General features: G+C 45.2%; 1 protein-coding gene across 4 annotated transcripts; it reads right to left on the minus strand.

The window, feature by feature from the left end:
* Nucleotides 1-1,774: 1,774 nt before the first annotated feature.
* TNFAIP3 (TNF alpha induced protein 3) lies at nt 1,775-16,948 on the minus strand. Of its 4 annotated transcripts, XR_006602336.1 has the most exons (10): nt 16,818-16,948; nt 12,982-13,291; nt 9,604-9,794; nt 8,807-8,954; nt 8,495-8,665; nt 7,493-7,673; nt 5,455-6,374; nt 4,603-4,799; nt 2,898-3,858; nt 1,775-2,775 (listed from the first exon to the last, which is right to left on the minus strand). XR_006602336.1 is itself a non-coding variant. In XM_013064150.2 (9 exons), the coding sequence occupies exons 2-9, from the start codon at nt 13,274-13,276 to the stop codon at nt 3,574-3,576; spliced, it is 2,373 nt and encodes a 790-aa protein (XP_012919604.2). In that variant the 5' UTR covers nt 13,277-13,291; nt 16,818-16,948; the 3' UTR covers nt 1,775-3,573. The 4 variants fall into 4 exon arrangements, 3 of the variants coding, with proteins under 3 accessions (XP_012919604.2, XP_004740347.1, XP_044922249.1); XM_013064150.2 differs by having other exon boundaries at nt 1,775-3,858; nt 4,618-4,799; XM_004740290.3 differs by having other exon boundaries at nt 1,775-3,858.
* Between the last annotated feature and the right edge of the window lie 8,251 nt (nt 16,949-25,199).

Here is a 25,199-nt window from a genome sequence, read left to right on the forward strand (position 1 = left end):
GGCTGGGAAGATAATGCTCTTTTCTGAGCATCGGAGGAAGGGGACAGGGATAGAACATTAAGAGTTCAATTTTGGATGACAGGAACTTCCACCCTTGTGGTGTGGGGGGTGATATTTGCAGTGCTGGAAGCAAAAATCAGTTCCTCCCAAGTCTTAATTCTCAGCTCTCTTTATGTTGAGGTTCTTGGCGTTTTTGGAAAATCATCCATTTCTTTGAGACTCTGAAGAAAGCCTCTGATTGGCTCCACTTCAGAAGAAAAATGAACACACCCGGACATAAAATTGTGCGTATGCCTTATAGGCATCCCCGTCTGCAGAGATCCATCCCTGCCGGGATCCCTTGCTGTCCTCCAAACCTGCCCCCTATGACCCTGTCTGTGGGTCATTCTTCTGAGTCAGAGATAATTTGCTAATTTTAAGTCACTTCCTATTTTAGAAATCCTGATGACTTATGGTCAAATGCTTATGTTCATCATGCTGATTGAAGAATTGTAGCATTTAATGCTGGGTGAGAAGTGGGAGGAAGAATGGACAAAAAGAAAAGAGCTGAATTTGAGGCTTTATGATTCCTCTGGGCTGGCATTCATATAGCTCACACAGGATGGGACTTGAAGGGACCCTGAGTGATTCTTGCCTCATTGAACCAGAATTAGATCCAAAGTACGTTATAGAATAAGTTAAGTGGCACCATAAGAAAGCAATCAGCCAAATCCAGAATGTGGGCCCTTCTACAGAAGAAAAGATCAAACTGCCCCAACAAATTAGTAGGATGACAAATTTAAAAAGAATGTTACAGAATAAAAGAGGCTTATGCTAACCCTAAAGCAATAGGACTATGTCTCCACAGTGGACAAGCTGAGAAGTTAGAATACATACTTAGTATTAGATGACACTAAAAATCACTTATCTGGGTGTAAAAATGATGGTTGTACTAAAACAAAACAAAAAAATGATGATCAATTAGAGATGCACACTGATGTATTTGTGGGTGTGAGGACACACATGGCTGGGATTTGCTTTGAAATCATCCAGAAGAAAAAGAGGGAATGAAAGATGAAACAAATCTGGCAAAATGCTGATCATTATCAAAACCAAGTAATGGACACATGAGGGTTCATTAAACTCTGCTTTCTTGTGTGTTAACATTTCCCGTAATAAGTTAACAAAAGATCACGAATGATTTGTCAAAGCATGGTTCTAAAATCTCGCTGATGATCAGAATCTCCTGGGGAGCTTTAAAAAAAAAAAGATTCTGGAATCTGCAGTCCTCCTGAATCAAGCTTCTGGGGATATGTTTGGATTGGGTGGAAGAATGTGTCATTTTATAATTTCCCAGGCCTTTGGTGCTGTCAATCCTTGCAGCCACCATGGCCATCTGTCACCTCTTTTAAGGTCTGACCCAGGAAATCTTACACCAGGCTTCCCACCTCCCTCCTATTTCTTTCTTTCTAAGCCTCTCTCTGCTGCTCTCTCTTGCTTTCCTTTTCTGCACTGCAAGAAGGCCAAAGGCAGCAACCTTTGGAGGGGCTCAGGGACCTAATGTCTCCTGAGAATGGGACAGGTTGACGCTTCCCACTCCTGCCTGGGCCTCAGTGTCCCTGCAGTTGAACAATGCCTTATAATGTTCGTTATAATGTTCGCAGAGTTCTTACTCCATGGGGGTGGGACGCATGTCCACTATTCCGGGTGTACCTCGATATGAGGCTGTTTGGGAAACATAGCCTTAGTATTTGGGTCTCTTTCTCTGACCATTTGTAAGCAGAAAACATCAAAATCTGTTCTTAAATAATTTATTTTTTTAATATTGACTTTTGTGAAAAGTTACACATATTTAGGAAAACTTAAAGGAATCCAACAGAACAAACAGCTCTCTATCAGGGACAACTAAATGTGCAAATTTCAAATGCTTTCTAAAATAAGTATAAATAATTCCATTTTTCACATTAAGAATGAAAATATTGATACACACAAAATATTAAAATATTGACTTTAGAAGAACTACATGAACACTGATGTTTATTTGAGATCTTTAGAAAATATGATTAAAATTTATGTTGAGGAAATAGCACTCGAGGTGGCAAACATGTCAGGTAATACAAGTAAAGGCTGTGTAGAGTTACAGATTACTGATATTTTCAGGTCATAAGTTCCAGACCCCCCCCCCCAAAATAAATGGCAGCCTTTACCTCTGGGGACAATGTGTTTCCCCCTTTTTTTTCTTATAACAAGTATGACAGCAACACAGAGCAAACAGAGAAACTGCAGGCCAAGGACAAAAAGAAATTTCCTTATGCTCATGGTCACAGGGTTTTGCTGTCCCAGCGCAAAGGTGCCACTGGATGTGCGGTTGCTACCGGGACAGAGAGTTCAAACACAGCAAATAAAACTATCATTAAAAGTCACATTGTCCCAGTGACCTTCTCCAATCTCATCCCATTCGTTCCTAATTTTATCTCTAAAGAGGTAGGATATTCAAGGCATCTGTTTACTGCGGAAAGCAGTTACTTTTTTTTATTTTTATTTTTTTTTTTCATTTGGCTAGCAAGAGCCTCTAACCCAAGTTTCATCAAGAAAAGCATGAGCTTTTAATGAATATACCTTTGGTGCAATTCCTTCTTTCTTAGGGAAGACAACCACAGTACATCAAAGAGACCAAATCCCCAAGGCACTCAGGTACTCGCTCAAAAGAGGACTGACTATGAATACGCTATTTCAAGAAGACACTACAGCAGACACTTTACCCAGGGCAGAAGAAACATCTTCATTTAAATAAACCTGAAGTTTGAAATAAAATAAATAAAGTGAATTATATAGACAATATACTTCACCACAATAAAAAAAATTCCCTCATACATAATATAAGGGTACATTATATATGTACACATTTTCATGCACACCTCAAGCTAACTTCTTTAGAAGTGAAGACAGTGATAACCAAGAGAGGCACACATCTTCCCACTAGAATGTTCTGATTTCTTCCAAGGTGCATACTGTAAAGAGCAGCTGGTTTGCTCTTCAGCGTGAACTGATTCCATCTCAGCAGCCTCAGAGCCACAGTCTGTGGACAGCTCGGTGTCTGCCCTGCTGTGTCCGCGGGAAATGGACGAGGCGGGGAGGGAAAGACCACTCACCACTGACACTGAATTTGTCCGTTCTCCCTGAGCTTCCTGAACTTGAGGGCCTGTGGGTGCGGCGAGTCAGCTCCGTGGCTCCAAGCCCGGCCCGGGTGGGGCGGTGGGGGCGGGGGGGGGGGGGGGACGGCCTGGGATCCCCAACCCACCTGACCGAGCTTTTTCTCCCTTTTCTCCTGAGAAGATGATGTAGTCCCACCACACATTCCGAGTCCACGCAGTCCCTGCCCTTCCGCGTGGCAGGCGAGGTGGCGGGGGAAGAGCAGCAGCCCATCCGCCGCCCGTCACTGGCCTTGCTCTCGTTCCAAGGCCACTTGCGCAGGCTGGCCGCGACCGCGACCCGAGCTTCTCTTTGCTCCCCTGCTTGAAGCCGCCCGCAGCTCGCTGCGGCTAGCACCATTGCCTGCTGAGGCTTGAGGTCCCCGGGGCCCCTCCGCACCCCTCAGCCGTACAGCTGCTTGAACTGGAAGCACTCGTTGCAGTAGCCGCTACATTTGGCGTTGCCGAAGTGATCGCAGGCGGGGGCCCGGCAGCGCTGTTTGGGGGCCTCCTCGGGAACCGGCTCGCCCCGGTGGGCCCCCGCGCCCACGCGCTGGCCGAGGTGCTGGCACTCCATGCACAGCTCCTCGCTGCGGCACGCCAGGATGTTCTTGCAGGAGGCCCGGGCACACTTGGGCCTGGAGGCGCTCGTCGTGCTTCGAGTCGCGTCTCTGCGCTGGCTCGTTCTCTGAATGGAAAGAGCAGAGAGAACTGTTGGCCAGTTGCTCAGGGAGAGCACCAGGTAATCTCCTCTGCCTGCACGGGTGTTACCAAGAACTCTGTGGGGTGGAGAGCCACCGCCTGACCCAGGGAGCTGCACGTGCTGTCTGGGACTGGATGCTCGCCAAAGACGCCTCCTCCCAGTCCCGTGAGAGCACACTGAGTGCAACCAAGGAGCACCTGACCTGGAGGCCTGCGAAGGCTGGCCCAGCTAGCCTCCGCTTGTGTTAGTGAGAAGCTGGCCTTCCCCAGACAGACTCCCTACCATGCTGTAAACAACAGGAGAGGCAACCATCAGCCTAAGGTGGCTTTTCTCCTGTGCCACTGTGTGCAGGCATGTGGGCTACTCTGCCTGCTCCTCCTGTCTCCTGATAAAGGACTACTTGCCAAAGTCTGCTGGCCACTCAGATCCCTGTGCTGCTACAAATCAAAAAGTCTCTGTTTGGCATCAGTCTTTTTAGAGACTTTAAGAGGTTTTATTCTATGGCTGATTCGATTTACTTTCTAAATGAATTCTATAGTACAGTTAGGCCATGAAAATCAAGTGCAGTACCTACTGCACTTCCAACCCTGGGGGCTACAGGAACTTCTCCGCCCACCAAAAGCCCCCCAAGGTTCTTCCCCGGAACTTGGCAGGGAGGAAAGTCCGCTGTCTCAGTGGGAAGAAGTGGCTCCAGTGAGGAGGGCTGGCCCCATGGGGGAGGGGAAGTACCTCAAAATGTCTCACCAGTTGCTCTTCGGTCCTTTTGGCTTCGTGAAATCTCTGACTCTGAGCTTCGATGAAACACTTTTGACAGTATCCTTCAAACACGGTGCTTCCCAGGGTGCCACATTCCCTTCCCAGGCAGGGGACAGCATTCTGGAACCTGGGGGCCGTGGGACTGGCTTTCGTGGAGGCAGGGACAAAATCTGAAAGAGAGTTGGAGCTCATCAGTGCTACAGGTGGTCTCCAAGCAGAGAGAGAGAGAGAGAGAGAGAGAGAGAGACTGCCAGGTTCTGGATATAGGTTAGGGCACCCTGGGCTGTGCATACATGAGCACGGCCTTTTCTAAATTCAGTCAAAGAAAAAAAAGGATAATAATGCCATTATGGAAACATCTTTGACTTTACAGACCGTTCATTTTTGAACGTGCTGCACAGGCCAGGCATGGTAACAGAACAGAGACACTAACTGCCCATCGGTCCTTCTTCAAACAAGAGGTTTCTAAAACCAACTGCATTTTCTCAGGGTCAGCGGAGACTTCCCTCTCTTCAGCTACTGCCCATCAACTCTGGACTTCTATTACATCTACATGTCCAAAGAAGTCTTGTTTAAACTCTGCCTCACAAATGCCAGATGCTAAATGACCATGTGAAATAAAATTCTATGAACTCTACCTAGGAGGGGCTGTAGGACTTTGGAAAGTGGTTTTCTGTGTCTTTTGCCTCCAAGTGACCATCTCTCTGAGCCAGCTGCACTCTCCCCCGCCGCCCAGAGGGGCTGCTTTCTGGCAGCTCCGGAGCAAAACTGCTTCTAGCCCAGGGGTTTAGAAACGGGGCTTAGGAAATCCGTCAGTTCACTCACGTTTGTTTTCTCTGTACTCGATGAAACACAGCGTGCAGAAGCCTTTGTTTTCTGGAGTCCCGAAATACATGCAGCCGGCTTTTCTGCACTTGCTGGTCCCCGTCCTGTCCCCTGGAGTCCGTGTGGCCTGAGAGAGGCAGCCGGAGGGAGCCTCGGTCCCGGCTCTATGGCAAGAATGTGTGGAGAGACTCTGGACGAGCTGTGAGGGGTCTGACTTGGACCTCTGGTGACAGGAAGGAGGGACGCTGGAGCTGAGGCCCGAGGAGGGCTCTGCTGTAGTCCTTTTGAAGCAAGTACTGCAGATCCCATTAAACGTCCTGGTGACGTCCTGCAGGCAGGCTCGGCACTTACCGGGGTCCAAGTGCCTCGTGCTGTCCGAGGGGTGGCCCGCGCCCAGCTGCCGAGCGTTGTGGCAGCGCTCACAAAATCCATTGTGCTGCACGTTCAGTGTGAAAGGGCAGCCAGGGCTCCTGCACTTCATAGCGGTGGTCTCGCTGAACAGAAAGAGACTGGGCGCCGTCGGAGGGGCCGAACGAGGCCCCCCGGCTGGCTCTTCGGGGCTCCAGCCCATGGGCTCATAGGCCTCGCCCCGGGAGGGCCCGAGAGCCATACCAGGGAGCACCTCGGGGCCTGGCTTGGAGTGCAGCTTTGAGGGTTTGCTTTGGGTCTTTTGCCGCCTCTCTGAGCACTCGTGGCACAGAGGCTGGGTGTTCACGGACATGAAGAAAGGACAGTTGGGTGTTTCACATTTTACGTCCATGAGCGAAAGCTGGGGAACGGAAGGTTCCAAAGGATTCTGAGCATGTATCTCTCTCCGTTCCTGCTCATTGTTCTCCTGCCATTTCTTGTACTCATGCTGGACAAGCTCAAAGTAATCATCCACCAGATTTATTTCTTTGGGTAAGTTGGCTTCATCTAGCCTAAAGACCAAAAAGAAAAATATGAGACTACACACAAACATGGATACACACAGAATTCTACATCATGAGCTCAGAGGCCAAACTCCTACAATGTGCATTATGGCAATAACTTGATAACCACTCACTGACATGCAGGCCAATGATCATGAGTCTACACTTCCAGCAGAGCACAGTCTAATACTGCTAAGGAGATTTCATTTTTTTTCAAGAACCACAGTCTTATTTAATCAATCTTGGTCCACTCCAAATTACTGATAATTCTAAAGAAAGGGCTATTCTGGGGACGCTGTTACATTTGACTCTTTTAAAAACTCACTTTTACTTTTTAACTTCTCTGATGTCAAACATCTAGTAAAACATCATATAGCATGTTCATTTGGGACTAGTCTATGTTATAACTCAAACTACTTTGGGACATCGTCGCCTGTATTTTGGTGTTATTAATCTTAAACTGGCAGCTGGTGTCTATCAGCACGGACTGCCCTGCACAGTGACCAAGCAGTGGACATACCCCCAGGTGCTGTCCACTCACTTCCAAGCCTCTATCATGTGTCTGCCTCCCCCTATGGTGTATTTCAAGTCCTAACAAATAGGCATCTCTCCAACATAAAGCCAGTGTTTAAGATCTGGACACCCGCACTGCATGTCCTCTGGGTCTTGCCTCCACTTCCTATGGGGCAAAAATCATATGCATGCCCACATAAAGATGATCCACAACCCGACTGTGTCTGAGAAGTCTGTCCTTACCAAGAAGCCAAGAGAAAAAGGAGTCTGTTTCCAAGAATTTTCACTTGCTAGCCTATTACTAGGGCAATTAAATAAAACACAACAAAACTATCCTTGGTTCAAGAGACTTTAAAGCCACCATCTTGACTGTCAGTATCCAGCTATGCAGGAAAGTGACCATGGAGAAATTACTCATTCCCATGTGAAACCCAAGTTGGTATGGCCTCCCGTCATCCTCTCTGACTATATACACCACACTTGGATCTCTTGCACATTGGAGGAAACCGGCTTCAAATAACTTTACGGTTGAGCTCTGGGATGGCCTCAGCTTCTGTGGCGGAAGTAAAAGCAGCTGAAAATGACAAAGGACAGAGCTAAGGATAAACTCTTACTTTGCGGCATTGATCAAATGGGTGGTGCCGTGGTCCCAGCCTTGGACGGGGATTTCGATCACCATCAAATACTCTTTCAAGAGCTTCTCCTTCATCTCGTTTTCAGGATCTGTCAAAAAGTGAACTTTTAAGTCTTCAAATCTTCCTCGCTCTCTGTTAACAAGTGGAACAGCTCGGATTTCTGAGGGAAAGAAGCAACATATAAGTGACACATGATTCTACTAAATGAGATTATGTGTAAGGCTGCATATATAATGGTCACATTTCACAAACACGGAAAAAATATAAAAAAGGGTAGAAAAGTATCATCTAGTCACAATCAAATGCAGATGGGGAAACAAACTACACTAAACTTCAACATAAAATGCTTTGTATGTTCTGGAAGCTCAGAGAATATTAGGCAGCCTGGAGGCAGTGGAACTCATTGGGTAAATCATCACACTTCCGAACCACACTGATCTGAGTCTGAGTCCTGGCTTTGCCCCTGTCAAGCTCTGTGATATCAGGGAAGTTACTGAACTTCTCTGAGCTTCAGGCATCTCTGTAAAACAAGGCTTCCAGTGCTTACGGTCCATAGGGACGCTGTGAGGATGAAATGAGATGAAATAAATGTCTACATTTATCCTCTAAAGCACTTCGCACACTGCCTCTTCCACGGGAAGCTATCCTAGTAATGGCTCACCTGATAGACACTGACTCTGGGCCAGGGCTCTGTGGGCCTCACTCTGTCATCTGTCAAAGGGCGGTGGTCACGTCACAGACCTCCTCCTTGCAGCTAAGCTGTGGGAAGTGCTTTCCAAGCCATACACAAAGATGGCGGGATTACTGCCACGGCATTACTGTTGCTAACCAGGCACGTGACGGAACACTGTATTCACATGCAAATTATAAACATAAATGAGGCTCTTGCCAGAGGGCCCCAAAGAGCCCAGCGGTCAGTGGGAACAGGGCGTCTCACTATCTAGCAGCAGTTACAAATGTGAATCCATGCTGTGTTCTCACCAGGTCCGCTGTCCTTCAGGGTCACCAGGGGTACAAAGTGCTGGCTGTCATAGCCGAGAATGATGGGGTATCGGTAGCACTCCTGGGCTGGCCAGTGGAGAGGCAGGTAAATCCCGCCCACCTTCAAGGGAGCGAAATTGGAACCCGATTCCAAACTTCTCAGCATTTTGTCTGTTTAGGGAAAGAGCAAGCAAATTCCCTTCAGCTATTATTGCTGGTGACCCTGGTAGCCTGAGATAGGCTCAGTTTTTCTGAAGAGCTAACAGAAGCCGACCAGCTCTCGAATACAAATAAGCAACCTGCAGCTCTCACCTGAGATGACAATGATTGGTCTTCTGAGGATGTTGCAAAGGACAAATATGTGTATTTCTTCCAGTGAGTTATACTGAAGTCCACCTCGGGCCACGGGTGTGTCTGTGGATGCCATTTTGATTAGGCTATCCCATTCATCAGTCCAATTCTAGGAAGTGGGTAAAGGGGAAATTGGGAGTGAATGAACTACGCATTAAAAAGTCAGTCGGACTTTGCTCTACAATTATTCATTTATATAACCTGGCTTGCTTTTCCCCTTTCTGGAAATCATCATTTGAGTGATCACCCTTTTTTTCCCCAGTTTGGTTTTCTTCCTTTACTTTCCACTAGAAGGCCAACTTAGAAGTGGGGGAGGATGGGGACAGCACCTGATTTCAAAAAAATCCCTGATGAGGCATAACACCAAAGCCCCTTATCCAAATGTTCACAAAAATTCCAAGCCTGTGACTGAGAATGGTGAGCCCCACGTCTGAATTTGAGTGGCAGGCTCGGTAAAGCATGCAAAGGGCAATCAGATGGGAAAGCAACCAAAACACCACAGGAAAGGCCAAGTAGCCCTTCTGCTAAAAAGAGATCCACAGCTGGGAATCTGCTGCCTGGAAACCTCCCAGCAGTGACAAAAGCCTCCTGTTCATCCCACAGGAGGTTTCAGGTATTTTCCATGGACTGCGCTCTGCTTAGCCAAGTTCACGTGACCTAGGAAGTCATATGGTCCTCGAGAGTGGGGGCTGGCCCGAGAGGCACTTCACCCACCATGGAGCTCTATCGATAGATATTTATGGGGGAACAAAACATACCCGAGTGTCGTAGCAAAGCCCCGTTTCCACAAATTCCTGGGATTTAAGAGACTCCAGCTGCCAGCGGAATTTAAAGTTGCGTGTATCGGTCTCCTTGAGAGTGCTGAAGAGAGCCTTCCTCAGGACCAGGTCTGTGTCCTGAACACCCCACATATACTGAGAAGCAGCGTGCATGAGGCAGTTTCCATCACCTGGGGAAGAAGCCATACACATCAAAGGCCTAGCAAAAGTTTTTAGAATGCACTAGCCCTGCTGCTAGTACAGGGGACCCAGTAGGGACATGTGAGAAATGCAAACGGTTTAATTTCTTATTCCAACAGCCAACTGAGAACATTTCACAAGGGGATGACAGCTTTAGGGAAAAAAACCACTCTTTCCACTCTTAATTTTAACATTGGACAGAACAAAGGGGCCAGGAACTGATTATCAGGGGACCTTGGTTCTAGCCTGGCTTGCCCTAACTGGTTTAGGTGTGACCTTGGGGAAAATTCCTCAGCTTTTGAGTGTTGCTTTTTTTTTCTTCTTTGTGATATGAGGGTATTGGGTTATGATCTCTAAAGTCTGTCCCGTTCTAGCATTCCTTGATGTTTTGGCTAAGACACTGGCACTATTACTCCGTGGCTCTAGAGAGAACATATGGGGTATGGTGCACAAACCAGGAAGCTGGCTTGGCTCCGCTTACTAGACAGGGACGGTCTGGCTATGACTCAGTGGTAAATGACTTGACCATTCCACTGAGGCCTCTGGGGCCTGGGAGTTTCCTCTCCTGGTTTATCAAGTGGGATCGAGAACACCGCATTACCTCCTCAGCCTGCCTTTGAGCATTGTGAGAAACAGGTCTAATTTTACTCCATGAATTTGTTACTTTCACAGGCCAAAACCCACAATTCAAGAGGCTGCCCTTGTGTCTAACCTCCAAACAATAAACATTTGGGAGGAATGTTTAATATCAAAAAAGTCTACTCCTTAGTAACTCGTGGCCAAGTGCACCGCTGCTTTTACGAACAGTTCAACTGTTTTCTTACATTACTCTACAAGTAGGGCTATCGTTTTCTGAAGCTTTTAGCAAATCTTAAGTACACTCAAACTGTAAAAAGCAAAAACAAAACAACAAAGAAAACCCCTCAAGCATATATACCCATCTACAACTCCTATCCCTGCAATTCATACATAGGGAAAAACGAGCTAAGTAAGTATTCACAAGAATGAACAAAACAGATCGCTTAGCCTTTTGTCTTGGCAGAAGTGTGGCAACGATTGCATTCTGTTGAAATTTCCCCTTTGCAAAATCTAGAGCAAAGATAAGGCTTTTTTTCTTCTTCTTGTGCTTACTTTCAGTTCTTTATTGAGATGCACCCGTACAAAATTCCCTAAGCAACATCTGGAATTCCCCAGTGCTAAGTTATTTGACTAGCAATTGAGCAACAGCTATTGTACTTTTTGTTCTGGTGTGTAGACATTTAAACTGCGAAGGGCGCCCTGGACTTTCCAAGTGGGTGTGGTCAGGGTGAGCTGGAATAGGGCTACTCATTATACAAGTGAAATCGCGGCAGCCAATAGACGCTGGAATTTTTCACTTGAAGTTTCAATTTTATGCCACCTACTCCCTTCCTCATTCACCGCAGTCTCATATCCTCAAATGCAAACTTGTGAATCACCCCCTCCCCAAAGAGACCACTGACTTTGTACAACCCTCCTGAGGGGCTGGGGGTTTAAAAAAAAAAAAAGGTGCTTAATAAAAGCCAGAGAGTAAAAGTCGCTTTGTCTATCCTCCCCAATATCTTCTCTTCCTTTTCCAGAATTTTAAGGAATTTTCTTGAAAGTGGGGAAATAAGAAGATCTGAGTCCCACATTCCTATTTCCCCGAAAATGTTATCAAAACGCATTTGCTTTTGTAGCTTTATTTGTAGCATGAATCCTTGTAGACTTTAATGACATACCTTTGCAAAACAAGAATTTACTATTTGTATTCATTATTTTCTCAAGGAGTAAGTTCAACCTAAAATGTCAGTTAATTCTGTTAATGATAAGAAGGTTTTCCTCTTCCTACCACATTTCTCGTTTGGCAGAATCTCTCTGTTTCCAACTCTCCCAGAGTTCACTCCATTCCTTTTTTGTAACAAAATGGGAAAGAGCTAAAACCACAAACTGTCAGGAATATAAACCCCTTGATGATGACTTAACATAATTACCCACTTCTACGCATCACTTGATTTAAGGCCAAGAAAAATGTAAACATTAGCTCTCCCCAGTTTTCATTCTACCTTTGTTTCTAAGAATCTGGGCTTCAAAAGTAGAGGCAAGATGTTCAAGTAATGCACCAGAACCAACCGCCCTCACTGAACACCACAAAATACCTATCTCCAGGCACTCCACGCTGCCCAAATCAAAAATGGCCAAAGTGAATGTACCAACTAAGTTAATTAATATTCTCATCCTCTCATTGTCAACAAGGATTTCTGTGCTTGGATGTATTAATTTGATCAAGGTGATCTTAAAGAAGGATGGTTACTTATATAAGAACCTGATTCCTGCCCTCATCTAGACTATAAGCATGTAACTGATCATGGACAGTCTACTTGCTTCTTGTAATAATCAGCGACATTATAATGCAGGATTTTGTATCTACCTGAAACAGTGTGCTTGGCCATGATGCACACACTCTTGCTCGAAGGAAACAATCAAAAGGCAAAACAGTAAAGTTTAGAACAGGAAACAGCTATTAGTGGTAAAGGGCCATTGAGCAGATACACACAGATAGCAAGAAATTCAGAACTAGGAATCCCTAAACATAATGAAGTAAAGCTGTAAAGTTTGTGCTAAAAATCTCAAGTATCTTTCCACTTCATGTCATGGGACCAAAACCAACAGAACCTAGGTAAGGGAGAGAGAGGCAGGCAACAGCCATTCACTGGTTAACCCACAAAATGCCATCAGTTCAAGTCGTGTAAGGTCATCATTACGAGCATCTTCTAATGACAGTGGGAAACAATAGTAATACTAGTTTTCACACCATGCTTTCCTTTTGAACTTAAAGCCTTTTAATGTTTCCATTACTGGCCAGGAAAGGGTATTTTACAAATGATTATACAAACAGCCACAAAAATTAGACACCCAAGTCCCTCAATAGGAGGCATGGTATTTTGGAATGCATTCTTCAAGTCTCAGTGCCTCTGTTCTCTAATACACACAATTACAAAATATCCTTCGTAAAAATATTGGCAAAACCAACTTGTTTTTAATCACATGTCTTTCAGAGAGTATTCTATATTAAGGGGTCTGTGCTCTCCAGAGACTTGAATTTGGGCCAGCGCTATCAGAATTGAATGAATGGGGACCCAGCACGGTGGGAGCCAAGCCTTAGACAAATCTTCTTACCATTTGTTTTCAGTGCCACCAGCTTCCTGACTTCTCGACACCAGTTGAGCTTCTTCTGGCTTTCGAGGGAGGCCTGGATGTTTCTGTCAATGAGAGCTTTGTGGATTATCTCCCGAAACTGTGGACAAAACTGGCAAGTTCTGAACATTTCTAGTGTGTATCGGTGCATGGATTTAAAATGGTGAATGATCCCATTGGTAGGCTTAAATATATCTTCCGGAGTTCTCTCTCGTATCTTCACAGCTTTCCGCATGTTGCTCAAATACAAAGCCTGGGGAAGGAGCTGTTCAGCCATTGTGCTCTGCGATACCTGAAGAGGAGGGGGAGAAAAACCCATTCCGTTAGTCCGCCTTTGATACCACTCCTATATACCTGCCTGCAGGAAACCCCAGCGTTTGATCTTGTCATTACCCTAATCTGTAGGCAAAAGATCTTAGTCACCTCTACTCCCAGGATACTAGCTGGCCCCCAAGATTAACTCACACTGGACTGTTTTAAGTTACATCACTTTTAAAGATTAGTCTAAACAAGAGAAGGAAGGCGGAGAGTGGGTCCTGAGGAGGAGGGGAATAACCCGCGTTTTTAGTAACGTTTGTCAGGGAGCCAAGCCTCTCTGTCAGCAACAGGTACTGCACCTCATCACCGGCAAGCTCCCCTAGCATTCTCATGGCACCCTGACGCCACAGCCACTGGGTCTTTGGAGCCCTGAATGCCAGTGAAGGACACAAGGCAGCCTGGGCAAGTCTGTAACTCCTCCCCTAAGACCATGGTTCAGCAGTCCTTGCTCTCTGGCAGTTCCTTGATTTTTCCTTCAAGCCCTCCCTCCCTATACTACAAAAAAAAATGCTTTGTGAAAAACCTTGCAATTTTACGTTGTTACCTAGGCTTCTGATTAGAGTTTCCTCTTCAGTCCCAAGGAGAAGTATTTATAAAGAGCTCATTTGCAAAATATATTACAATATTTATAAAGGTGAAAAAAGCCTATTTCCAGTAAGATGCTTTGCAATTTTAAGAGCAAATAGTAAGTCTTTTGGAACCCTCTCTGTTAACTTTACAACATCAGAATAAGAAATAGAATTGTAAGATTAAGAGAAGGATAAATTTCACACTTCCAAGAACAGGCATTAGAGTTCTACTATTCCAACGCAACTGCCAACCACATTTATTATTATCCGCCAGGGACCAACACTCAGATGCATTTCCCACCCTGTCTTCATGCTGAAATCTTCAAGCATAATCCGCTGGTGGAAAGAAATCAACGTCTGGAAGCAGGCAAGGAAAGATGGCCAGGAACACTCAGGACAAATGAAGGAAGCTGAGGGCAAAACCCAGCATCTACAACCCATCCCAACAGCCTGGGTTGTTGTGAATTGACACAACATGGTATCCTCGCAGTTTGGGGTTGTGTGGAAAGCCAGCTGTCATTCACAAGCCTCAGCAGGGTGCCTCAGCATACATCTTGGTTTCCAAGATGAAGACAGAGATGGTTGCAGAGCATGAAGATATTCCCTAGGGAGTTTCATGATGATTGTTAATCTCGCTCCTGCATCATACTATTTACCAGGGCAAGCTTTTAGTTGAGGAAGACCTGAAACCTATGTAGAAGTGAGAAGAAACCTAGATTTTTAGGGAAGTCTTTCCTACGTGAGTCTAGGCTCTCTTAAAGCCATTGATGAAGCAGTTTAAATTCTTGCGGTCCACTCAAAGCAGAGAGGCTGGACTAGATGACCCCAAGGTTGCTTTCTGGTGATAGCTCTGGATCAGGATTCCTAATCTGATTGCCAGTGAGGCCTGGGAGACGTAATTCTCTGGGTCAGTTGATAATCTTTCCTTTGACGTCAGACATCCCCTGGAGGTGGAACTGGGCAAAATTAGAGCAGGACCATAAGCACAATGAAGGGATAAAAACATTACACCCACCTCCACTTCATGGCAGGGCCAAAGTCTCGCAATGTCATTCATTCATCTGTCCATCACTCAAAAAGCACTACCTGACCACCTACTAAAAGTAGAGTGCCATGTTTGATGCTGGGGCTAAAAAACCCAAGATGACCTTATTCCCTGTCTGCAGGCAAAGCCACAGAAGTACACGTTCCGCTCAGGTTCCACACCAGCCAAGGCAGACAGCTTTGCCAACGCGCCAGATCTTCCGACACCTGCCCCTCGCTATTCCCACAGCACCACCTCTGCGGCTGCAATGCCTGCTGCTCTCAGATGGGACGAGGCGGGAAGTAAAAAGATCACACAAGCTAGGTGTTGCTTTTTTGTTTTCCTGAGTCTTCTAATATTCTCTTCTCACTCTAAGACCTTCCAGCCAAGACCTCAAATAGTGAGAGCTGTAAGCCATAACCAAGACATGCAAATGTCCCTACCAGATAGCCCACGGTCCTCTCATTCATAGGTTTGGCTTTGCACAGACTGTAAGAATTCCTTCAAAGAATCAAAACCCACCATCCAAATTCCCAGTTCTCCCATTTCCCCACATTTAAGATTAGGGAATAAATATTCCCGACCTATGATGGTAATGTCCTTACAGTTAAAGACAGACGCTATCACCCTTAACATTTCTTTTACATTTGTTACCTCACTGACTTTTTTAAAGATTTTATTTATTTATTTGACAGAGAGATCACAAACAGGCAGAGAGGCAGGCAGAGAGAGAGGAGGAAGCAGATTCCCTGCTGAGCAGAGAGCCCGATGCAGGGCTAGATCCCAGGACCCTGAGATCATGACCTGAGCTGAAGGCAACAGCTTAACCCACTGAGCCACCCAGACGCCCCCCTCACTGACTTTTTATGCACAAATGCCTCATCAAATTTTTGCAAAGGATCCCTCCGAAAATTCGAAAATTGTACAAAGAATCACAGAAATCAAAGCAGCCCCTTAGACAATGAGAACGCGGCAGTAAGCGGCTGCTCAACAATTAGGGACACAGGGGTTTTGGTTTAATCCACAATGGTCTTCCCAGATGCTGCCCTGAGTCCCTTGACCAGAGACCAGCTTTCTAAGGAAAGAAGATCAGAGGCAGGGAGAACTGAAAACAAAGCGATCTCCGAAGAGCTGAGCTCCTTCCTTACTTAATACCACTGCTTTCCTGAGAGGCCAGGTGGCAGGATGTGGGACAACCCGGGTTGACAAAGACTGTCTGACTGTGGGGCAGGGGCTGGGGCAGGGGCCTGCAGATCACTGTGAACTGGAGCAGCCGAAAAGCAGGCCGACGGCCCACTTTAACATGCACACTTGTCTTGCATGGCTGCCACTGAGGAGCAACACTGTCCCTGGACCCCACCCACCTCCCCGCACTTCACTCCAAGTGTCTGCAAGCTGTCCCCGGACAGGCGGGCTGGCGGAGTCCTCCACCCCCGCCCGGTTTCGTGGCCTTCCAGACATCCCGCGGGCGGTGGGGTGCTTCTGCACAATCTGGGAAGAAGCCATAGCGGTTCTGCAAGGTCTACGTGTCCAACAGCATCCAGAGCTCGATTTAAAAATACGAAAGGCACGAAAAAGAGCCAAACACCAAGGACCCCCCGACCTGGGAGTCCGGAGGCTACTCGCCAGGAGTCTGCTACAGCTTAAGTTATTTGCAGTATTTAAAAGAAACAGTTGGCTGGACAGGATTCCAGAGCTGTCACCCCAACATCTGGCGCGGCGACCTAGACTCCTAGCATTTCAAAACTCACAGTGGGCACAAACGGCCAACAAACTCCCTTCCAGGACCGCTGCTGCCAAACCCATGCCAGGTAGACGGCGCCAGCCCGCGAGTCGCTGCCGATTACACACCCGCAGCCCCCGACCCCGCCGAGCCGTGGCAGACGGCAACGGGACGCGGCGGTTACCTGTCCCGGCCGCGCGTTCCTCTTCCGAAGTCCCAAGTCCAGGTCAGGGCAGGCGCGCGCCGCAGGCGGGGTTCGGGGCCGCGCGGAGGAGGCGCCCCATGGACGCCGGGGCTCGGCGCTCGCTCGCTGGCCCGGCCGGGGGTGGGGATGGCGCCCGCTGCCTCCCTCCGCCACCGCCGCCGCACTGCTCCCGGCGGCTGCTGTCACCGCTCCGCCCCCACGGGCTCCGAGCTCGCTGCACTTGGCCCGCTGCGAAGACTGCAGACTGCCAGTTCTCTTTTTCCCTTTCTGTTTTACCGCCGGCGGAGAGCGGGGATTTCCACCCGGGGACTTTCCAGTCACGTGACGCCCGGCCCGGCGCCGAGGGCCGCACGTCGCCGGCCGCCAGGGGGCGCAGAGGGCTCGGGAGGCTCCAGGGGTGCTGGAGGCGAGCGGCGCCCCGCCCCGCCCCGCGCAAGAAACTCCTGAGCCCCGCCCCCGGGTGTCCCCGCGTGAGTCACCTGGGCATTTCGGAAGCTGACCCAACGTCACATCCATGTGGAAATCGCGATGATGGGAACTGGAAATGAAATAGGTTCTTTTTTCTCAGCCGTTTTTCTGCAGAAAATCACCAACTGTGAAGAACAAGAAGGGAAATAATAAAGAAAGAATACCCTAAAAACCACCCGGGCGTCCGGGACCGCAGGGACCGCAGGCCTCGGATCGGGTTTGAAAAGCTGGGGCTGTGCACGTGATGAGCTCCTAGGGGAGAGCCCTACTCTGGGCCCGGGTGGGGATTTCGAGAAAAGAAAGAGGTCACGGGCCTTGGTCCCCAACCCAGTGGTCCTGCCACCCAAACCCCAGGCTGGTGAGGGTGACATCCTGAGGCCCCGCAGCCTTAATATTTGCAGGGACAAAACCAATCTTAGGTCAAGTTAAGAATCAGAGCAACTATGAACCCTGTCCTGCACTTAACTGATTTCCCATTCTCCATTTCTGCATACCAGGTGCCCAGGTGACGCCATGTTCGGGTAGTTTCAGTTTAAAAAAGATTTCTAATCCATTACTATCCTTGCCATGTCCCCCTAAGATCCTATTTGGAGTTCTTTTATTCTTTTTATTTATTTATTTATGTGCTTATTTATTTATTTGTTAGAGAGGCAGGTGAAGGGAGAAGCAGGCTCTCCACTGAGCAGAGAGACTCATGCAGGGCTGGATCCCAGGACCTTGGGATCGTGATCTCAGCGGAAGCAGACACTTAACCGCTTAACTGATTGCCACCCAGGTGCCCTTAGGAGTTCTTTTAGACGACCTGACAATTAGTTCATTCCCAGGTGCTAAGGGCTGATAATACTTTTTATGCACTGGCCGCTCCACCCCTTATTAAATAGTGTGGTAACCAACCCACTGTTTTTATCCAGGGGACATCCTGTGGAAATAGGTGTCAGCCATCTGGGCAGTGGAGGTACCTGAACTGCAGAGGGAGAGGCAGGCACGTATGCTACCTAGCAGTGCCCCAGGCCCATTACTTAGGAGAGCTAAACTAGAACCAGACTGAAATACTCTGTGCATTGTCTCCTTCTAGTCTTAACTATACTTGTCAGACCATGTCTCTAGTTTGGGAATTAGAAAAATATGCTTTCCTCTCCAGTAAGGACCTGCAGAGACAGATGGGGGCTGGGAGGAGGGTGGCACTTTTTTGGCAAAGGGAGACTTAGAGAAGAGAGTCAGAGGTGGCCAAGTTTCCAAGGCTCCTGTTGGCCATTTGAAACGGATAGCTTGGATTTCGGACAACTCCAAGACCTCCTTGTATTTCTTCTTGTACCTGCCGGTATAAGCTTCCCATTCACAAATGTTTTTAGCTGCCAGCTCTACAACAATGGATAGTGAATATGATAACTGTAATGTTTATTAAGTCCTTACTATATGCTACTCTCCAGGCTAGGTGTTTGAAATGCACTCTGCCATTTGAATCTCCAAATAGCTCCACTTTGAAACTGAAGAAATTGAAGTGCAAGAAGCTTAAACCATTTGCCCAAAGTCTACTTGATGACTCAGTGGCAGAGCTGTGATTGGAACTGGGCCTGTTTACTCTGAGCAAGGTAAATGCTTTTAGGTCTTAACTATTACTCTCCGAAAAGATCCTCCAAGATTTAAAATCTCAAGGCTCCTGTTTCTATCCTGGCCCCCAGCCTCACAAATGCATGGCGCTCATTTAGGCAAAGGGGGATGCTGGGTGGTGGTAGAATGTGGGCTTGGGAGCCAGATAGGCCTCGGTTCCATCCTCGGGAAACTTTCTGGTCTAATCGAGACGATAAAAGATGGTGTTTGTGAACCAGCAGCCTCAGAACACTCTCCCCTTGTGCTTTTAGAAACAGAATTTGCCTTCTCTGTCTCCTGGCTTTAGCTCTGGCCCCCCTAACAACTCCTGTAGCTTCCATTGCCCCACTGGGTCTACAGTGGGTTTGATGAGCTGGGAGTGCATCACAGGAGTAACAAGCCTGAAAGACCATGACTACCTCCGCCACTTCTGAGTATCCCAGGGTAACTGTTCTACCATCCTGCGAGCCAGGATTTGTGAGGAGTTAATAGCAGTCAGGTGCAAAACCCTCGGTTTTGCTCTCTCTGCATTTTCCCCACAGTTCTTCTGCTAAAGTGATTGTCTCTGTTGGAGGAATCCTCAGTCCTGTCCTCTGCTAGTGTTTACTGTCCTTTTCTGTCCTCTAAGACAGGGCTCTGGCCATACTCATTTTCCCTTTCTAAAACTTAACACAAAGGCAAAACCAGTAAGGATTTTCTGGTAAATCAGAACGAAGAGTGGAGGAGGAACAGGAAGGTTCCCTATGGGTGTATGGGATAAACTTTGGAGAGACTGGTGGAATGAATCGAAATCAAAGAGATACAGAGTGCCTCAAAGACTTGTAAGGCACTTGAATCTCTGCGATCGTCTTTAGCAAGATGAAGAGAACTCTGCAAAGAGGAATGTATGCTTATTAACATCTAGTGGACACATAGGAGGAAAAAGCCTGTTTCTTTATTAGAGGAGAATTGAATTTTGACTATGTGGAGTGTTTGGAAGAATTCCTGAATGATGTCCCAGTCTCACTGTGATGACAGTGTTCTTGTGTCACAAACCACATAGAGTGAGCACACATGACCTCTTGGAGTTCGTCCTTAGGACTAGGTCTGCAGTCTGTACGCATATACCACATAATGAAAAACATGTGCATCCCAAGCTATGGGTTGGGGGAGGGAGCAGGGGCAGGAGAAACCAGGTAACAGAGAGGCAGATACGACAATTGGGAAGGGGACCTGAATCTGTCTCAGCACTCACTGTAGTTCATGAGTCTTTTTTGGAAAATCAATTTACATCCATGTGCATTTGTGAGAGTGTAAGAATCCCAGGGCACAGCAGACTTGGGTCAAACAAAAATTGGACATTTCATGTCTGTCATACCATTCTTCCTCCCCCCCCCCCCACACACCCAGCATTGTGCTTTGTTGCAAAGGAAGGTCCCTATTAAACACATTTTGAAACAGCCTTTTTAAGTTATGGCAGTTTAGTTATTGCAGGATAGTTTTGAAACCTGCTTTAAATTTTAGTAAGCCTTGGCGGGGCTTTGAGATTACTAATCGTGTTTGCACTCTCCAAAGCTAGTGCTGAGAGGACAATGCAAGCTCTTTGTGGGCTTTACCTACAAGGAGAACTCCGATAAATGATCTCATAGATTTCATTATGTACCATACAAATGCCAACTTATCCTGAAATACTACTTCTTATCTAGGAACCTCAGATCCTGTGTAGGTATTATCTGGGGGTGCAGAGAAACAAAAGACCCACCGTGGTAAAGGAACGTAACTGAGGTAATCCAGTGAGTCACTAGTAACAGGAAAAAAGACCTTCCAGTGGAAGGGAGGAAATTGGTTTCCTGCCAAGAACAACTCCTCTTACTCCATTTTGCCTGAAAAATGGGATGCTAAAATCATAAAACCTGTCAGAAAATTCATTTCTCCATGAATTCTGGTTGAATTTCTTGTCAATACCTGACTGAAACACTTGATAAAATAATTTTATTTGCCTTATAAATAAATATTCAATTCTCCGTTTCATTTCTGTTTCTGTGGAGGCAGCTGTTGATGACCAAATACGACCAATGACAGATCTGAAGTGAGAGCTACTAGCAACCAAGTCGTATGCAGCGTTGGGGTTAGTGGTAAGCAGGACGTTAACTGAAATAAATTTGTTTTTATTTGGAGGAGTGTGACCATTGTGAAAATTGCCCTTTCTCTTCATTTGTGCCTGAACTCCCTCAGTCCAGTTTGGGATGTCCATAATTTTTGTCTCCTTGCCAATCTTGCCTCCTCTCCCATCCTAACCTCTCTACTACCACCACCCTCTTCTCCGTAAAGAAGGATTTTGGCTTCACTTTTTCAGGGGTCTGTTTTCTATGGCCCGCTAATCTAGTTAAGGCAAATGGCATTCATTTGCAAAAAAAGATTGCAATGTGTTATTGTGCTGTATTTCTTAGGGAACCTTCCCAGTGAAACTGGAACTTCCTAGAGCTTTAATAGTGGAAATTCTAGTCACCTTAGCAGGCTGGAGAAGAAGCGGTTATATTCCCATATGGGAGTCCAAGTTATAAGACACCCAATCGAATTAATAATGTGGGAGAATCAATCTCCTTATATTAAATGTACACATGTCCCTTCATTTACTCACTAATAATGGGCTGCATTCATTGATGTCATCACGTTCTTCTTTCTTCCCTGTGTGGAGAAGGAAAGACTTCTCCTTTTCCCTCCTAGATTCGAGGGCTGGGTCTATGAAATATACTGACAGCAGGCAGGTTAACAGAAGAAAATGTATACAAATTTTTAAATTTTTAATATTATGTTTGTGGGGGCATCATAGAAAAAAGCAAACAAACAAACAGTGTGTATCCCAAACAGTGGTGAGATTTGACAGCTTATGGAGGGGAAGGGAGAGAGAGATGTAGGCATGTGAGGGGAAAGTAAATGGTTTTTGGCGAGGATGAATGGGTCCTTAGAAGAACAGATAAGAGATGTGGCAGTTTGTGACAAAGTTTGGGTGTGGCGTCAACGTCTAGTCACTTCTCCTGGGATGAGTCAATCTCTGGTTAATGAAGCTCCTGAGTAGGGGGTACATGGGAATTGAGTTCAATTTGGAGGACTGTCCTTTAGGCAAGTAAAGGAAGTTCAGAGAAGGCCTGTTCCTGCATTTTCTATTTTTCAAGTGCCTTTAGCTCAAGAAATTCAACATGCCAAAGTGCAAATTTTGGGGTGGCCTGTTTTGAACTTCAACAACAACCAGCAAAATTCACCCCTATGGTGTGGTGTTTCCAGCTCTGTAAGAAACTCAACTTAAATTTGGATTCCTATTAGTGGAATAAAATATCTTCAAAAGATACATTATGATATTGTATTAAAGCTAAAAGAGAAAAACACAAAACAAAAGCACGTGAAAATATTTTTTCTAAGAGAAACAAGAGCTCATCATTAGAGAAATGATTGCTCTTTGGTTGTCTCTGGTAAAGCAGAAACCAGTGGCCTTTTAGGACCTTAAAGGAAAGGTCCCCACATAGAGATAAAGCTGTTTATATGTGTGATGAATATACAGACTATCCCTTGACACTGAAGGCTTAGACAATGCCAAATTCCTCCCCAAGGTTAGAATAGGTTCCTGTCACTGAACACAATGTCTTTAAGGACTAACTCTCCGTTTCTAGCTGACCTTCCACAGAAGTTTAAAGGAATATAATTTCATGGTCAGTGCTAAAGTTCTAAAGAGGCCAGCAGAGGAGCCAGGTTATCAGAAGCAGCCTGTCTTAGCAGTTCAATGCACAATTGTCAAGGAGCCAAGTCAGCTCAGAAGAATCATAAAATTCCAAGAAGCCTGAGATCAAACATGGATGGTGACAGCTAAAGGAATTCAAGGCATGTCAATCCCAAAATACTCACTATGTAACATCGATTATTTTGGGCTGAAGCACTTGGAAAAACAGTGCCTGGGGTTGCCTGAGTTTAACACACTTTAAATAGATCTGCTGACCCTGTCTTGAGACATGTTCAGCTCTCTAGAGAAAACAGTCACACAGGCATCCTACTTCATCTCCAGAATGAAATGTAATTTTCTATCGAAACAAGTAACATTCATGGTATCTTAAAGAAGTACTTCCCAAAACTCAACTCTGAAACTTAGCTCTGAAATAAATGCTTAAGAAGAAATGCCTTCATTCTTCAGGCTCTTATGGTTGGATCTTGGGCTGAATGGAACATTTATCCTTTGGTTGGTTCTCAATGATGTCAGATACCCAAACTCGAACAAATGAGATTAAACTTTATTATTTTTTTTTTAATGAAAGAACTTAATTCATATGTACATACCTAGCTTTGAACTTCAGGAAAATTACTGTACTGCTTGGGTGGTTGAAAAATTCTTGGCCCTGGGCATTTTAACAATAATCGCTCAGAAACATACAACCTGTTATGTCTTATTCCCTAACTATGGGAGGGTTTTTTGGTTTTGTGTGTGTGTGTGTCGGATTTTTTTTTTTTTTTTTTGGTGGGCTTTTGTTTTATTTTTGTTTTTTTGATAATTGAACTACTCATGCAGAACTCTTGTTTTCAAAGTGATTTTCTGGAGCAAAATCAGATGATATGAATGGAAACCTTACCATCACAATATGTAAACAGTCTCTTAAGTTTATTCTAAGTTTTAAAGGTTCTATTTTTGTGATGTTTTCTGAGTTAATACTTGTTTCACTCTTCTAAAAGCAATGTTAATTCTTTAAGTTGAAAATTCTGATAGAAATCATTTTGAAAAACTATAAGGAAATTGGTAGAACTTTCATCTGAGCCAAGATGTTACTTTTTCGTCTTTAAATTGGCTTTACTTATCAGATGAAAGATTTGGAATACACTGGTCCCTCAAAGTCATTCCAACTCTAACATGTTATGCTTCTATCAAGAAAATTATGTTTGGATTAATACCCCGTTGGGCTATATTTAATACAGAAATCTGAGGACAGGCTCTAAATCACATTGCTAAGTTCAAAGCTCAGCTTTGCCACTTTAAGCTAACCGACCTCGGGCAAGGTACTTCATTTCTCTGGTTTTTAGTTCTGTGTTTGAAAAATGGAGATGATATTAGGACCTAGGGTTATAAGAAGGATTAAATAAATTGATACATGTGATGTGCTTTGAGCAGTGATTGACACATGGTAATGTGAATTATTATTATTTGTTCATTTTAGTGATGGGGCAAAACCTTTTTTTCCAAGGTTTGCTTGGCATTAATCATACAAGGCATACCATGATTGTTTTCCATATTATTGGGTATTACCTTTATTTTGCAAGGGAGTTCAGGAATTCCTTTATGCATTTACTTCTTTTTTTAATAAATATAAAATTATAGAACTATGAATATTAGCATATGATGGAGGTTTAGAAACTGTCAAGACCAATGATTCTCTTTTCTTTTTTCTTTATGACGGTATTTTAGTTCTTTAAATAAACATTTTCCCCAGCTTTATTGAAGTATAATTGACAAATAAAAATTGTATACATTTAAGGTATACAATGTGATGATTTGATATAATACACATTGCGAAATGATTAACATACCAATCTAATTAACACACCCATCATCTCACATAGTTACCATATTGTATGCATGCAGGGAGAACACTTGAGATCTACTCTTAGCAAATTTCAAGTATCCAATGAGGTGTTTTCATTAAGCATTTGAATTTTTTGGTCCATTTAAAAAATAGCACAGCAAACCAATTTCAGTTCATATACACTTATTTTTAATTCACTGAATTTATTGTTATCAGAAACAATTATTTTTACGTAAGTGACTCACTTCTTGTCCACATCATAATTCGCTTTTTAAAAAGATAAAAATTATACACAGTTAAGGTGTACAACATGTTGTTTTGGTATACATCTACATAGTTAAATATTTACTACAGTCAAGCTAATTGACATGTCCATCTCCTCACAGAGTTACCATTTGTGTGTGTGTGTGTGTGTGTGTGTGCGCGCGCGCGTGTGTGTGTGGTGAGAACACCTGAAATCTACTCTCTTAGCAAACTTCCAGTATGCGATATAGAATTATAAACTGTAATCATTGTGTTGTACACCTTGTTGTATGTTAGATCTCTAAACTTATTCATCCTTTATAATTGCAATTTTGAACTTTTTGACCGTAATCTTGTTTTCCTTACCTCCTGGCCCCAGAGATCACCATGCTAATCATTAGATCCACAGAACTTATTAATCTTATAACTGCAATTTAGTATATTTGACCAAGATCTCCCTCTACCCAGGGATCTCTGAGTTCCTTGGAAATGATATGAAGGTCATCCTCAAAGCTATGTA

Source organism: Mustela putorius, unplaced genomic scaffold (genome assembly GCF_011764305.1).
Source record: "Mustela putorius furo isolate JIRA1106 unplaced genomic scaffold, ASM1176430v1.1 tig00003863_pilon_pilon_pilon, whole genome shotgun sequence".
NCBI lineage: Eukaryota > Metazoa > Chordata > Mammalia > Carnivora > Mustelidae > Mustela > Mustela putorius.

What these genes read in the sequence shown, in the direction of transcription:
- TNFAIP3 (XM_004740290.3), bottom strand. Translation starts at nt 13,276, where the DNA reads ATGGCTGAACAGCTCCTTCCCCAGGCTTTGTATTTGAGCAACATGCGG. An exon ending in CATTTGATCAATGCCGCAAA is followed by an intron (nt 6,375 to 7,492) that starts GTAAGAGTTTAT and finishes TTTGGTCTTTAG; the next exon opens with GCTAGATGAAGCCAACTTAC. An exon ending in AACTGGTGAGACATTTTGAG is followed by an intron (nt 3,859 to 4,602) that starts GTACTTCCCCTC and finishes CTTTCCATTCAG; the next exon opens with AGAACGAGCCAGCGCAGAGA.